This window comes from Dromaius novaehollandiae, chromosome 18 (assembly GCF_036370855.1).
Source record: "Dromaius novaehollandiae isolate bDroNov1 chromosome 18, bDroNov1.hap1, whole genome shotgun sequence".
Taxonomy (NCBI): Eukaryota; Metazoa; Chordata; class Aves; order Casuariiformes; family Dromaiidae; genus Dromaius; species Dromaius novaehollandiae.
The window spans coordinates 6918708-6932381 of record NC_088115.1 but is presented as its reverse complement, the minus strand read 5'-3'; the positions used below and the strand labels follow the sequence as shown (position 1 = coordinate 6932381).

The 13674-nt window shown below is 41.3% G+C and overlaps 1 protein-coding gene across 5 annotated transcripts in view; it reads right to left on the bottom strand.

Moving 5' to 3' along the window:
• Positions 1-13674, bottom strand: part of GAS7 (growth arrest specific 7) — a 112973-nt gene that overhangs the window by 22510 nt on the left and 76789 nt on the right. For 4 of the 5 annotated variants that reach the window (XM_026113203.2, XM_026113204.2, XM_026113206.2 and 1 more), the window contains exons 6-8: positions 10826-10915; positions 8390-8505; positions 1708-1782 (exon numbers count right to left, since the gene is read on the bottom strand). In XM_026113203.2, the coding sequence (XP_025968988.2) occupies positions 1708-1782; positions 8390-8505; positions 10826-10915 (281 nt within the window). The remainder of the gene's footprint in view (positions 1-1707; positions 1783-8389; positions 8506-10825; positions 10916-13674) is intronic. The other variant, XM_026113205.2, reaches the window with a different exon arrangement.

Genomic DNA, 13674 nt, shown 5'->3' with positions numbered 1-13674 from the left:
CATGATCGTAGTTGACCTTTTCAGTGAGAAAGGCATATCAGCCTCCTAAGCATCTTATATATATTTTATTCAACTACTTGACTTAAATGATCACAGATTATATCATCTTCCATACATAGGCAACAGCACCATAACCACAGCAACGTGGCTAGAACCATCCCAGTATCACAAATTAGCTTCATCTCCTCACCCTCACATCCCATTCACATACACACTGGTGGGTCTTCTTATCACCACAAGAGGGCAAAGGACTCTAGAGGAACAGCTCATCCTTTAAGTCAATTCCACAACCCACTGGGCAGCAAAGCTGGAAAATCCCCTATGCAAGATTACCAGCAGCGGCAACTGGTATGTTCACAGCGCAGGTCATGGGCCCCCTCACACCTTCTTGAGAATGAGCAGAAGACACTGGCAAATGTGTACTTTGAGTGTGCCAGGCTGTAGTCCCACTTCTGGCTTCAAATCATCCTGCTGGCTGCCCTTCCTCCATCGCTTTTTTTAAATGGAAACTTTCTTCTTCCTGGGCCTCACCAATTCACAGGACCTTCTCGTTAGCCTCTTCCTGGTCCTGGCCAGGTTGGCCACCACAGCACCAGGAGAACAAGAAATTCCAGGGCCTCCAAGACCTCTTTCCATTACTTCATCTTGCCATGTCTCTACGCCGAGCACCACTGTGAAGCTTCCCTGGCTCCCTGGACATCTAAAGACAACCTCTGAGCACTGCTGGAGTACTATGCTAAGTGTCCCCTTCAGTTCTCTATTTTTAACATTTTTAATGCCTCAATCCTTATTCCTTCCCTCTTTCATGTACTGTTCCCCAGTTTCCTGCCTGTTTGTTTTTTCAGGCTTTCTCTCCTCTTTCTATTAGGGGTTGGAGAAAGTGAGAGAAGGACATGGAAGAAGGTGACTTTTAGTTTTGTTAGGAGCAGGTCGATGCCTATACCTAATGGGGAAAGAACAGCAGAAACCATAGTCAAAGATGATGTCTAGAGAACAACACAAGAAACAGCCTGCTTGCCCTTTTGCAATTTACGTCCTTCATTACTGGAAGCAGAGGAAACATCTTCTAGACTGAGGAGTCTCAGTCCACAGTTTTCAGTGGAAACACACTGTGTGAGAATTAGGGTGAAGACGGTCATTTCAAACCTTGGCTTTCATTGCTTAGAGGGTTTACACTGGAACAGCTACAACTCTTTGTAATCTTTCTGTGGTGGTGTCTTTTCATTAAATTACTACTGAGGAATTAAAATCTAGTCTGAAGCCCTTTGCCTATTATCTTAGTAACTTACAAAGTGTTTCTACTTTGGTATGTTCTACAGCCTTTGTTAGTGGAAGAATCAAAGGAGACGGAGATGTCCTACTGCTGGGAAGACGAAGAGCATCCACTGCATTCCTCAACAAGGCCTCTTTCATCCTTTCCTTTTCTGCAATGAATATGCTGCAAATCAGAGACAGCCTGCTGCTTTTCTTGGAGGTCCAGACCCAAGAGGAGAAGAGACTGTTGCTTCATCCTTTTGTATATGCTACTCCAATTCTACCAGCCTGACCTTATGGATCTATTTTCAGCAGTATAGATGTTGTATATATTCGTCCATATTCAGAGTAGTTCTGAATGGGACATCTGAGGAAAAATACATGTACCTATGTAGGAGGAATATCTTGTGTTGAAATCCTTCTGTTCTACAAGATGCACAGAAACAAACTTACCCTTCTTCTTGAGCAGCCAAGGAGTTTTGAGAAAGTTTGGACAGGTTCTTAGCATACTCTTCCTCAATCTTTATTCTACACACACACACACACACAGAAAATAAAAAGAGCAATAAGTAAGCATTAAGGCAGAATCCCTCCCCAAACACATAATTTAAAGAAAATTTCTGCATTTTAAGGGATCCTGCCACAGGAATCTTCCTTTCAGTCTTCAGTGGTTGGCACTCATTTTAGGATCCATTTCTCACTTCTATATGCTAACAGTGCAGTGGCAAGAGCAGGAATATATGCAGGAGAGCATGTGTGATAAAATTAGAAGAAAAAGCTAGAGTTCTGGAGCATAAAGAATGAGGACAAATTCTTTTTAGTGTGCAATACGGATTATCTATAAAATTGCTTTCACTTGAGAACCATGTGTTTTAGTATGCTGCTAAATGTGAGGTCACACAATCAAAGATGAAGGAATGCAGTGATACAGAAAAAATCTGAATTAAAATAAGCAATACCACATCATTGTTAATGGAGCTACCATCAACCACTGGAGCCTGGTCTCCCGCAGCAAGAAAGGTACAGCCCAAGGAGAATGAGGAGGACCAAATGTTTAGAAAATAACCAGCAGGAAGCAAGAGAGATCAGCTTCATCTGATTAAGGAAGAGAAATCTGAGTGGAAAAGTGATAATAAACACCCAATACATAAATAGCTACTACACATTCCCCTTGTTCCCTGTATCTGCGGTGCTACTTTGCACCTTTCCTAGGGACACTGAATGGTTCCCGTTCCCTGTTACAGATTGCAGAGCTGGCAAAGATGTGGCAGGGGCTGCTGTGACAGATGTGTAGGACTGCAGTCCCTGCTCTTCACCTATCCTACCTACAGTAGCAGCAGGACCCCAGCCCTTCTCTCTCCATTTATTCAGCCGCACTATGTCAGTAACAGAAGCTGAGCTGCCTCTGGAGGGGGTGAGGGGAAGAGGGAAGCTGTTGGGACAAGAGAAGGGCCGTTGGTACTATGGGAACGGCTGCAGGGAGAAGAATGAGAGTAGCTGTTGAACAAGGTGACAAGAGTGGGTTCTATTGCACAGCAGGGGAAAGAAAAGGTTCAGAGGTGACATGTATCATTCCTGAAACCTAAATCAGCCCCCCGGGTTCTTTTCCTAGTCAAACACTTGCAAGGTGTACATGATAGTTCCTAGGGAGGATAACTGGCTACCTGCAGGTTTTCCAACGAGCTTGCTCAGTATAGCCTCTTGGAAAGAGAACCATGATGCACCACTCTCCTGATTCTGTGCTGAGCTATGTGCAGGCAGAAGAGGAGGCTGTTTTCAAACCTATTTCCTCTAGTGAGAAGACGGAAGGTGGGAAATTCTCAGCATACCAGTTTGCAGAAGCTGTTTGGACAAATGCTGCTAAGTGTGGCATATTCAGGACTAAAGGGGTCCCTCCAGCCAGATAAGACTGGTCTGGTACTCTGGGCTGCTGAAAGCATAGTCTAGCTGAACAAGATGTCATTCTATGAGATGCAGCTGGTTGAGCCCCATGACTATACTCAGCTCTCTGCAGAGGTAAGTTGCAGAACTAGAGACCTCACCCAACACATGGGTGAGAGAATGAAAACAGCCAGCCCAGTACTAAATCTACAGTAACACAACTCAGAAATTGCCTCCGTTACTCAAAGGCTCCACTTTATAGTCTCTGGCCGTGACCAAGGAGTTGACTGCAAGCATCTTGTTCCACATTTGCCTCCTCATCAGCCTGGTCACAGAACTGGCAAAGTGAGCCAGGTCCACCAGCAGCACTACGCCTAACCAGGTTTCCTACCAACATTACTTGTTTTCTAATATCTACATCACTGTCTCACAGTGCTTTCAGCACAAATTCATCCATTCAGAGCATCTCACAAAAGAAAACATACTGCTGATTTTGACTAATTTCTCATCAAACAGTTCCTCTCTCTTGGAATGACTTTTTCTGTTCCCATGCCGACCCACTGGTTGATCCCTGGGGCCATGCCTGGTCTCCAGCTGCCCACGTTCACAGTCTGCAGCTCACCTTTGCTCCTCACTCCCACACAACAAATGCTGCTTTTCATGCCTGCTGTAACAAGACCAACACTACAGTTACAATGTGCCAGGGAAAACCAGCACCAGACATCAAGGGCTTCACTTATATCTATCTCCCTGAAAAGGCAGGGAGTTTCTAGGTAATATTGTCAGAGGAACCTAGAAAAGGATTATAGGCCATAACAGAGAGAGATGCAAAAGAGTTCAGAAGTCCCATCAATCTGACTTGGCGGAAAATACCTTCTGCACCTTGAGCCTGGCAATTATTTAGCACCGAACATGTGAATCAGAGACATACTCGACAAGCACCTAAATTACTTAAATAGTAAATTATTCATTTTTCCTTCCAAGCACAAGCAGCAAATCATTTGTAAGGAAACTAAAAATCTGATTGTGTGGCCAGCTAAATGCAGGACCAAAATCTCAGGGCAGAAACAAATATATAATTTGTCATTTGGCACTACTAAGACTGCAGAATGCTTTGGCAAGGTGTAAGGAACAAGTGGCTGCAGTCAAATGTTCATCAAATAACAATGAAAAGGTAAACTAGTTCCTCTTTCAGAGCCCCAGCTTTAAGACATATATGGCCCCCACCCCAATCTTGCACACCCTATGGCCAAAACATCTTGAACATATCATTGGAAGCTAAAAAATGAGATGAAGGTATACTCAAAAGAGGAAAAAAATTCCCTCCCGGCTCTGGCAGATACAAACAACCTGCAAACACTGGATTGTAATTACTGTGGAACATCAGATATATAGAGACTCATAAGCTTAGTGTATGTACCTCTAGAAACTTCCCTTTATGATGTTACTCTATAAATACATCCAGCTTCACACTAAAAAAACTTATGTTTCTTGTTTCCACTTGCTTGAAAACATCCAGAATTTCACTCCTTGTGTAGTCAAAGGCATTTCTAAGTGTGTTTTGACCAATACCGTCCATTAGATTTTGTGACACTGTTATCCTTTAACTTTATTAGTTCTAGCTGCTCTTCAGATGTTTATTCCCTGATTGCTTACACTAGTTCTTGGGTTTTTTTTTAAATAGAGTACATAGTGTGCCCATAACTAAATCATTCTTTCCAGTCACGCTATCCTACGATGGCTTTAGCAAAACTAGAGAGATACAGAAAAGGGAGGTAAAGATGATCTGATGTGACTGTCATGCAAGAAGAAGCTAAATAGATTAAGACAACATGGGGAACATGGAGAAGAGGTGGCAGAGGAGATCTGACAGACATCTACAGTCCTGTCAGTTATGCCACTATGAAACTTTTTACACTGTTTCTCCAGATCAGGAGGCAACAACGAAATTAGCAGACAACAAAAGCGGAAGCACTTTTTTCTATAGTGAGTAACTGCACTGAATTCATTGCTATAAAATGTTGCAGTGGTCAAAAATACAAAGAGACACAAAAGGATTAGACCAACAGTGGAAGATAGGTTTACAAGTACTTGTTGAACACGACAAACTTAATGCAGACTCTGGCTGCAGAAATCCCCAAATCTCTGATCGTTAGAAGCTGGCAGGATAAAGACTCTCATGCTCTTGTCCTCCTAGGCACTCAGTACTGCCATGGTCAGATTAAAGTCACTAGGCTAGACAGATCTTCATCAGACTCAGTAAAGCTGTTCTCCAGCTTATGTTTTTATTTCAGATGGCTAAATAATTTTCTGCTTTATATTTTCAGTTTTCTAAGCATGGTCCAGCTCAGTTAAAATGTGTGAATGGCCAAAAGTCCAAGACAGTGTTCCTTTGTGAAGAAAAAAAACAGTTTACTCCTAATATCCTGATAGACTCATGCTATTTGGGGAGGTCTGCAGGTTTCTGCAGGTTTGCTTGAATGCAAAATATTTTCACTTTTGACTTAAGTAATTCCTTCTATCCTTTACATCCACACCCTGGAACTTTCAGTTTATCCAACTTCCATTATTTTCCTCCCTTTCTTGAGGTCTGTCTTATTAAAATTCAAAGCCTTAATTATAACCTATCTTTGTCTATCTTGCAATTCAACAAGAACTGAATGAACATATAATTGCTCAGTTTAATAGTACTATTTACAAGCAGCTTCTCTAAAAGCATCCACTCAGTAAACTAATTTTAAATTAGTATTGCCTCTTGTTCTTCATTTGATAAAGAAATCTGATTATCATGTCTGAGAATACCTAGGCCTTGCCATTACTGTTGGCATTTTTATTCTAATCGAGGAAAAAAAAGTTTGTCTGTAAGTATAAAGGAAATTTCATGACTATTTTTACCATAGACTTTTAAAGATTATTGTTCTCTTATTCAAGTCAGACTTGGGGACTTCTAACAGACCTTCATTACTGTGTCTGCAATTATTTTCTTCTTCTCTCCTCTATCCTTTTTTCTATCTTTACCTCCCTCTTCCGTCACTGTATGTCCAAAATCATTACTACTCTACCATGTGTCTGTTATTGCTATTTATGCCCAGTTACATGACCTGGTACCAAGAGTTTCAATTCCTACATTTTATTATCCAGCCTCTTTTTCTTTGTGTAGAAACGCTCTGGTTTTTCTTTACAGTCATAAGAGAATTAACAGTCAGAAAAGTCAAAATATTGGCCAAACATATCATTTTACCTGCCATCCTCTACTTTTCCTTTTCTGATTGCTGTATCTTTATTTACCTAGTTTTTATCTTTCCTGAATGTGTGTGTCAGGCAGAAAAAACCCACAAGACTCTCATAGTCTTCCAGCTTCCTATATAAAGCCTTTTTTCTTAGCTGTCTGAGCCTTGATTCCAGAAGGCTGATGTATAGATGGAGAGACGTTTTCTGCACATGAATGATTCCTACAAGTTAAACATTCCGAAATGGTCGTGATAGCAGTATTCCCTGAGCCACCTGAGGATCATCATACAAATCTAATCACCATTGCTTCCCTCTTAGTTAGAGATGCAAAGGCTGCCACTAAAGGCCTGAGCTCTTATTTCCTTAAGTAATCTCTGCAGCCTGACACCATCATCCTTCTTTTCTGTACAGAGCACCTATGAATCATTTGTTCCAACTGGAATAAAAAAAACCATTTCTTTTTATAGCTCCCATCTAGATACTCCTCAACCTCAATTCCAAACCTTCTCTATTCCCAGCAGACATTGAACTCTTTTCTGTCTTTTCTTTCATAACATGCCTATTTACTCCTCTAGGAACAACGCAGACAAGCCTCTTCCTAGTGTCAGAACTGCTTTCTTCTCTCTTTAGCCAGCCTATTTGCATGTCACACCAACTTTTCCTCCCTCTTGAATGCTCCTTTCTTTAGTTTCTGTCAAATTTCATTACATAACCCTCTCTTTGGAGCAGCTTTCCCCGCTTTTTCCTGGCCATTCCTATCACACAATTCTGCTTGCTTTCTCCTCATCTTATAGCTTAGCAAGACTATTTCTCAATTCTATTTTTCCTTTGCTAGCTGGTCCTTTCTTCTCCCTGGTGTCTCTGGTCACAGTTTTTCACGAATCATACAGGCATCTGTCTTTTGGATCCTGTTACGTCAAAGGCATAAGGAACCAAATGTGGATGTTCGGCATTCTGCAGCTCCTGTATCAGTCTTTATTGGCTGTGCTATACTTTGTATTTCTCCACTGCTGCCACACCCATCTTACTAGAGAAGAAAGTTGAGGGAGGAAGACAACAAACCACAAACAAAAAGCACCCACCTATAAGTTCTGCCTGATCAAACTGTCCCATAAACTCCACTGCAGATTCCTGTTTGTTGGCCTGTTCATTGCTCCCACCACTACTGATTTAAATCAACATAGCCAACTTGTGACTGCAGCAGCTGAGCAGGAAAGTAATACAAGCAAGCACCAACAGTGAGGCAGTAGCTGAAGAGAGTAGCTTCATCAACTGTTGCAGGTACCTCCAGAAGTGAAAATGCAAATTGCTCTGCTACTCTCTCAGGAGTAAACACAGTTTGTTCCCTATGGGTTGTTCTCAAGTTTTGAGAGTCATCCTCAAGATGATTTATACTTGCTTGGACACATGACAAGTGATTTCAAATACTGGTGACACTTCTTATGAGTAATGTCATATCACTCCTGTACATAGGTTCAACTGAGCATCTATAAACTGCTTGTTTGGTGCACAGTACACTTACCATGTCAGCAGAGCAACGGACCATGAATAGCACTCCAGGTTCACTCTAAACATCTATACATGGTATTCACCTCCATAACCAGTTTAAGTCCCAGGTGATACCTTTTTATATCTTCTTCTAGAAACTGCACCCATGCTCCATGTCAATGAACCGCTTCTCTATTTTTCAGATAAAAAGATTCCTTTCTAAATGTCATTTCTATTCTGTTTTTCCCATGCCCATGCTTTTCCCTTGAATCTATAGTTTAGAATCTCCTTGGTTACCTCCATCTAAAAAGGCTAACTGAGGTTGGCACAGCAAGAAATAGGAGAGAGAACTGTACTTGCGGAAAACTGGAGAGTTCAGATGGATATTAAAGAAATATTAAATGTGCTTTAAGAATTGGTAGCATAACTTTTACACAATTTAAGCTAAGTGATTAACATACATAAGGAAAAACTAAGTCTGTAAAAATATATATATTACTGGAAATACTTAATTTGATAGCAAAGTGCTGATTACCTTTCTCGAACAAACTCTGCCATTTCTTTCTGCATCTGTTTCCCTTTAAGTTGCTTTTGAAGAAGAATTTCAAATCCTGATACTGTATTGTTCCCTTGTGAATCCTTCTTATCAGCCTGGAAGGAAAAGGAATTTCAGCGAAAAGATATGGGGATCAAAAATATACACAAGCAGTTCTCAAAGGCAGTCTGAACCCTCCATAGAGCAACAAGCAACAACAGTGTCAAAACAGTGTTTTGCAGGAAGCACCTCCTGTGATATAAGCTGCTAACTGCAACATCTCAACCCCTCTCAGAGGAACATATCAATTTCTCTTTCCCCCTCCTCTTATTCCCAGATTTTTTTTTAAAGAAGTTTTACAGATATCTTAAACTAGTATAAGACTGTGCTGCGGCCAAAACAGCATTCTTGCCTTCCCTTCTGCCCATGGCCTTTCATACCTGATAACTCCCATGGGCTGGCTCCAGCAAGCATGAGCCCTGAAAACTCAACCCTGCAAAAAAAAAAAAAATGGATCCTGGAGCTAACACAAGGGAACTTACGGGAACACACAGCTGGAGGAGAGGAGAGGACTCTACAGCCCCTTCCAGTGGCAGCACAATTTTAAAAAAGCTTCAACAAACTGTAAAATTCTACCCTAACTGATCTGCACCCAAAGAAGTATAACCAGACCGCACAGCTTTACTGTAAAACAGAGTAAAACAGCAACTTGTTCAACAGCTTCCTTTACTGCAATTTATTCAGTCTTTCACTATTCATGCGCTACACAGCCCTTTTTATCGCTTGCTCCACTTGACTTCAGGACTGCTACAACAAGGAACAATAATAGCCTTCTTTCCCTCTGTCTGTTCTTTTCTCTCTCTTCTCTCTCTGCTTTTCGTTAATTCACAACTCCATTTCTCACCTGCTTCTAACACTCAGGTTCAGAGAATGCTTCCCTAAGGAGTACAGTTTTTGCTCCAATATTTTGAGTGCTGTATATATACACACAGAGAAAATGCCACATTAATCAACGCATGACACTTCTAAAATGTATGGCCACATGCAGGCCACATGCTAGATACTGTGCAGCAAGACATTACAAGCCTGGGAACAACTGGATGAGCTGACCAAAGAAGGAGAGTGAGTCAGAGACAGGTCATGGATTACAGGGCTGAATGAGAAGGAAGTCCTGGGAGCAGAACTATGGAAGGATAAAAGTTTGCAGAGCAAAAGCAATTTTCAGTCAAGTTCCACTGAGAGCAGGACATGACCAGTTAAGAAGCCAAGCAGTGATTTACTTTAGATGGAAAGAACCAAGCATAGCAGCATCTTCTAAAAGACACATACGCAAGAAATAACTCCACAAGCCATTTCTGGTTCTATGGCTCACTAGGATTGTAAGACTGGAAGCAACTGAAGAAACTATCAACTCTGACATAATAACATAATCATTTACAATTATGTTAGTGTATTTTAGTAAATTACTGCAATTTGTCATAATCTCCTGTGGAGGTCTAAAACAGAAACACTGAGTATTCGAGAGTGGAAGTGTTGTTGAAGCTGTAACAACTAAACATTTTTTTAAAAAGTGAAACCGATTTTTTAAAAATTGAAACAGTCATTAACTGATAACCGAAAACACATGTGCAATTCATAAAATTTCCATTGTTGAGGCAATATTTCCTCAAAAAAGGAGAAGTTTTCCAGTGGAGAAATTTTTCTATCAACTCCACACTTAAGGACAACTGTATCATAACAAACGAAAGGTTAATTCAGGATCCTGCCTCTAGCAGTGGAGCTAAGAATAAGAGGGCATACACAGAATACACAGCACTGCAGATTCCATGTGCTAAAGGCTGCATTGAACATACTGATTTAAGAGCTGAATTACTGAATTTAATGGGCCTGTCCTTCACAAATCTCATCCTTAAAAAAAAAAGCTATTTATCATTTGGCCTCCACAATATTCTGTGGGAATCAGTTATACAGTTTAATGCATTCACAAAGTTCATGACTAACAGCTTGTTTTAAATGATACCTCTAGTTTCTTTGTACATCCCTAGTTCTTGTATTCTGATGAACACTGACTAAATATTCCCTGTTTGTCCTCCACCTCTCTATCCCCCTCTCTCTCCAGTTGCACAACCTTTTCAGCTGAGATATTGAGATATTTAGTTTTTCCCACATCCTTTCCATTTTGCGACCAAACCTTCCAGCCGGACAAGCTCACTCTGCCTTTCTGGGCACTATTCTAATAATTTTCCATGTTCTGAGACTGGCTACATGGTTTCTATATTATCTTCACTGGGCTTCCTCATTCTCCCTCACACTGCCCTAATGCATCAAAGTTCAGCTCAAATTCTTAAGTACCTTTTAATACAAGTCAAGCTATTTGTTTCACTTTTGCTGAAGCTCAAAAGCTGCAACATGGCATGTGGCTGGCTGCCTACTTACCCAGAAATAATCACAGTAGCTCCATTCTGAAGGTTTCAGCAACTGCTGCTCTGGCATTACGTCAGGGTGGGGGAAGGTCACACAGTTTATCTTAAAAAAAAAAAAAAAGAAAAGAAAAAGACAGTTAGAAGGTAGTGAAATTTAACTGTTGATGAGAAATATGCAAATAAAAAGGTTATATACACACACTCCAACCAGAAAATCTACTGTGAATGCATGTCAGTAAAGACAAATTAGCTGTTGCATGGAAACAGAAGATAAGCATTCTCATAAAGCTCCTCAGAGCAAGCTGTAATATCAGCTTCAAGGAAAATAAACTACCAGTTTCACACGAGGAAAACTTGCTCAGTTCTGAAAGCTACCATGCAAGGAGTCCTTCTAGATCCCTAACAAACCTGTGGTAGAAAAAAGGAACAAGAGAAATGCAAGCTTTTAAAGAAACACCTAATAGTACCACTGAGCAGTAAACAGCACTGAAGCCACTGCTAATGGCAAATCTCATCAGAAAATCTTGATTACTTTAGTTTCCCACAGAATTACAAAAAAAGGTGTTATTTCTTCAGTGCACAGCCCTTCAATCTATCTCAAAGACCTTTTCAAATGAAGGTGATACTCCTGCAAAAAGGGACAGAAACTCTTTAAAATCAGCTAAGCTTCAGTGTGCAAAAAACACAGCCACCTTGTGAGAACCCATTATACAGTTATTAAACAAAGGCATAAAAACATTCAAGCTGTCATTAAGTTATCTCACTACAAAATGTAGCCTGATAAAAGCAGAGGGTAAATGAAGAGTGTGGTAACTACTGCAGAATAACTCTAGACTTACTTAAGCCCTTCAGGGGAAGCATCAGCAAGAGTCATGTGTTCAGTAAATAATGCTGTCCTAAAATCCCTGTTGAGCAGGCACATTAAAAGCAGTCCCTCTTATCAAACCAATGGGTTCATTAGGCATGATGGGTGCTTGTATATGAATCAAGGGATCAACAAAAATTAGGGATGGAAGAGACTCACAAATGTAACCGTATGCTTTTTCTTTGCTTAATTAAATATTCAAGGCAAATCCAAGAACAAAGTTGTGGACAGGGTTCCACAGACAGACCTCGGGCAGTGCTGCTTACATGCAGTAAATCTGCCTTTAGGCTATTCAGAGAGGATCAAAAAAGACACAGCAGCATGCTGCAAAGTACTGACCCAGTAAAAACTAACAATGCCAGATCAATGCTATAAAACCGTTAGTTGATATAGCGCTGTTCCAACAATCTCACTTTGGCTCCCTGTTGTTTGCCCATGCCAAAGTTTCACTGGCTGTCCTATATGTAATGCAAGAGCTTTCTAACAGACTCTTCATCCCCCTTCTCCAGAAAGATCATTGTTTCCAGAGCTTGCCAACGCCATTTAACAGCAGGTTCAAGACCCTGTCTTTGTGGTTTCTCTGGCAATCACCTTAGCTAGATCCTTTCTAAGCTGCAGATCTTTCCCTCTGAACTTCCTTTCCATCTCTCACCTTACCGTGATCTGACCAGGAGGAGTTCAGAGACTGTGACTCCAACTTCACCATCACTTTTACATTCAGCAGTTGTGCGACAGCAAGACTGGGTCTCCTAGCCAAAGTCAAGCCTCCAACAGCGGACCCATTGCAAACAGTAGTTCATCCTGGACAACAAGAGCTGGTGAAAGCACCTCCCACCTCTTCCATGCTCCCGCACCAGAACACATCAGGAATTATAAAACTTCAACTCAGTTTAGAGCCGAACATGTGTGAGACAGTTGCAGGACTACAAACTCTTCTGCTGACACTTCCACATAGCACTTCTTGTCCAGGCATTCAAGGTTTCCTATAGCATGATGGGTTACATCAGTAAAGAGTCATATTCAGCTGGGCTTGCCCAGACTTTGGTGAAGGGGCACCTTCATTACCCTAGGCTGACCTGAAGGTGTCACGGTGTCAAGCACAAAGGCCATTTATGACGGAGGTTTTGCAGAGGCAGCCTTCCATCTCTGCTAACCTTTTTCTCTCCTGCCTCTCCCTTGTCATCTCAATTATCTCAGGACGGCACTGAAAGCCGATCTTTGTCCTGGTTTTCTGGTTAAGTAGGTTAGGTAATTCCCTTCTCAATTCAGGGACGGCCAGACCTAAAAGCCTGCAAACAGAGCCTATCATCTTCTAGAATAAACCCACACACGGGAGAAAAGCCAGCAATATGTACATCTAAACAGCTCTGAGTGTGTGCCACTTCTTTGTCTAGATGCAGAAAGAACCATGTGTCAAGCCAAGCTCAGAGATGTACTGTACTTAAATGAGAGGACAGCTAAGCTACAACAGCAGGAGACATCACTGCAACAATGACAGCACTCAGAAACTTGACCACATGGTGCCGAGGCCAATGAAGCAGCATATGGCAAGCATGGATCAGAAATGCACTGCAACAAGTGCCATAGTGCTCATGCACCCCAAAACATCACATGACGACAAGCAAATGAAAACTACTGTGACAACTCTGAAAAGGGAGAGTGGGACGAATGCCTGTCCCCAGGGAGATGTTCTTTCACCACCTCTTGCGTCCAGTCACAATGTAACCTGCAATACTATGGGATGCACACACACACACACACCTGTAAAAGCATTATCGTGTGATTTTGCTAATTTGGGAGCGTCCATTTTATATGCGAACAGCTACTCAGTGCTTGAGGGGGCTCCTGCCTGTTTTACAAAGAGACCTGATAGAGAAGATACAACACTAAGCACATGCTACTCTGACACCAGTGCTTAGAAAGCAAGTAATGCAAACTAAGTTTCAACAGTAAACCTTAATCAATGTCTAAGAAAGAAATTGTGGAAGATACCTTCT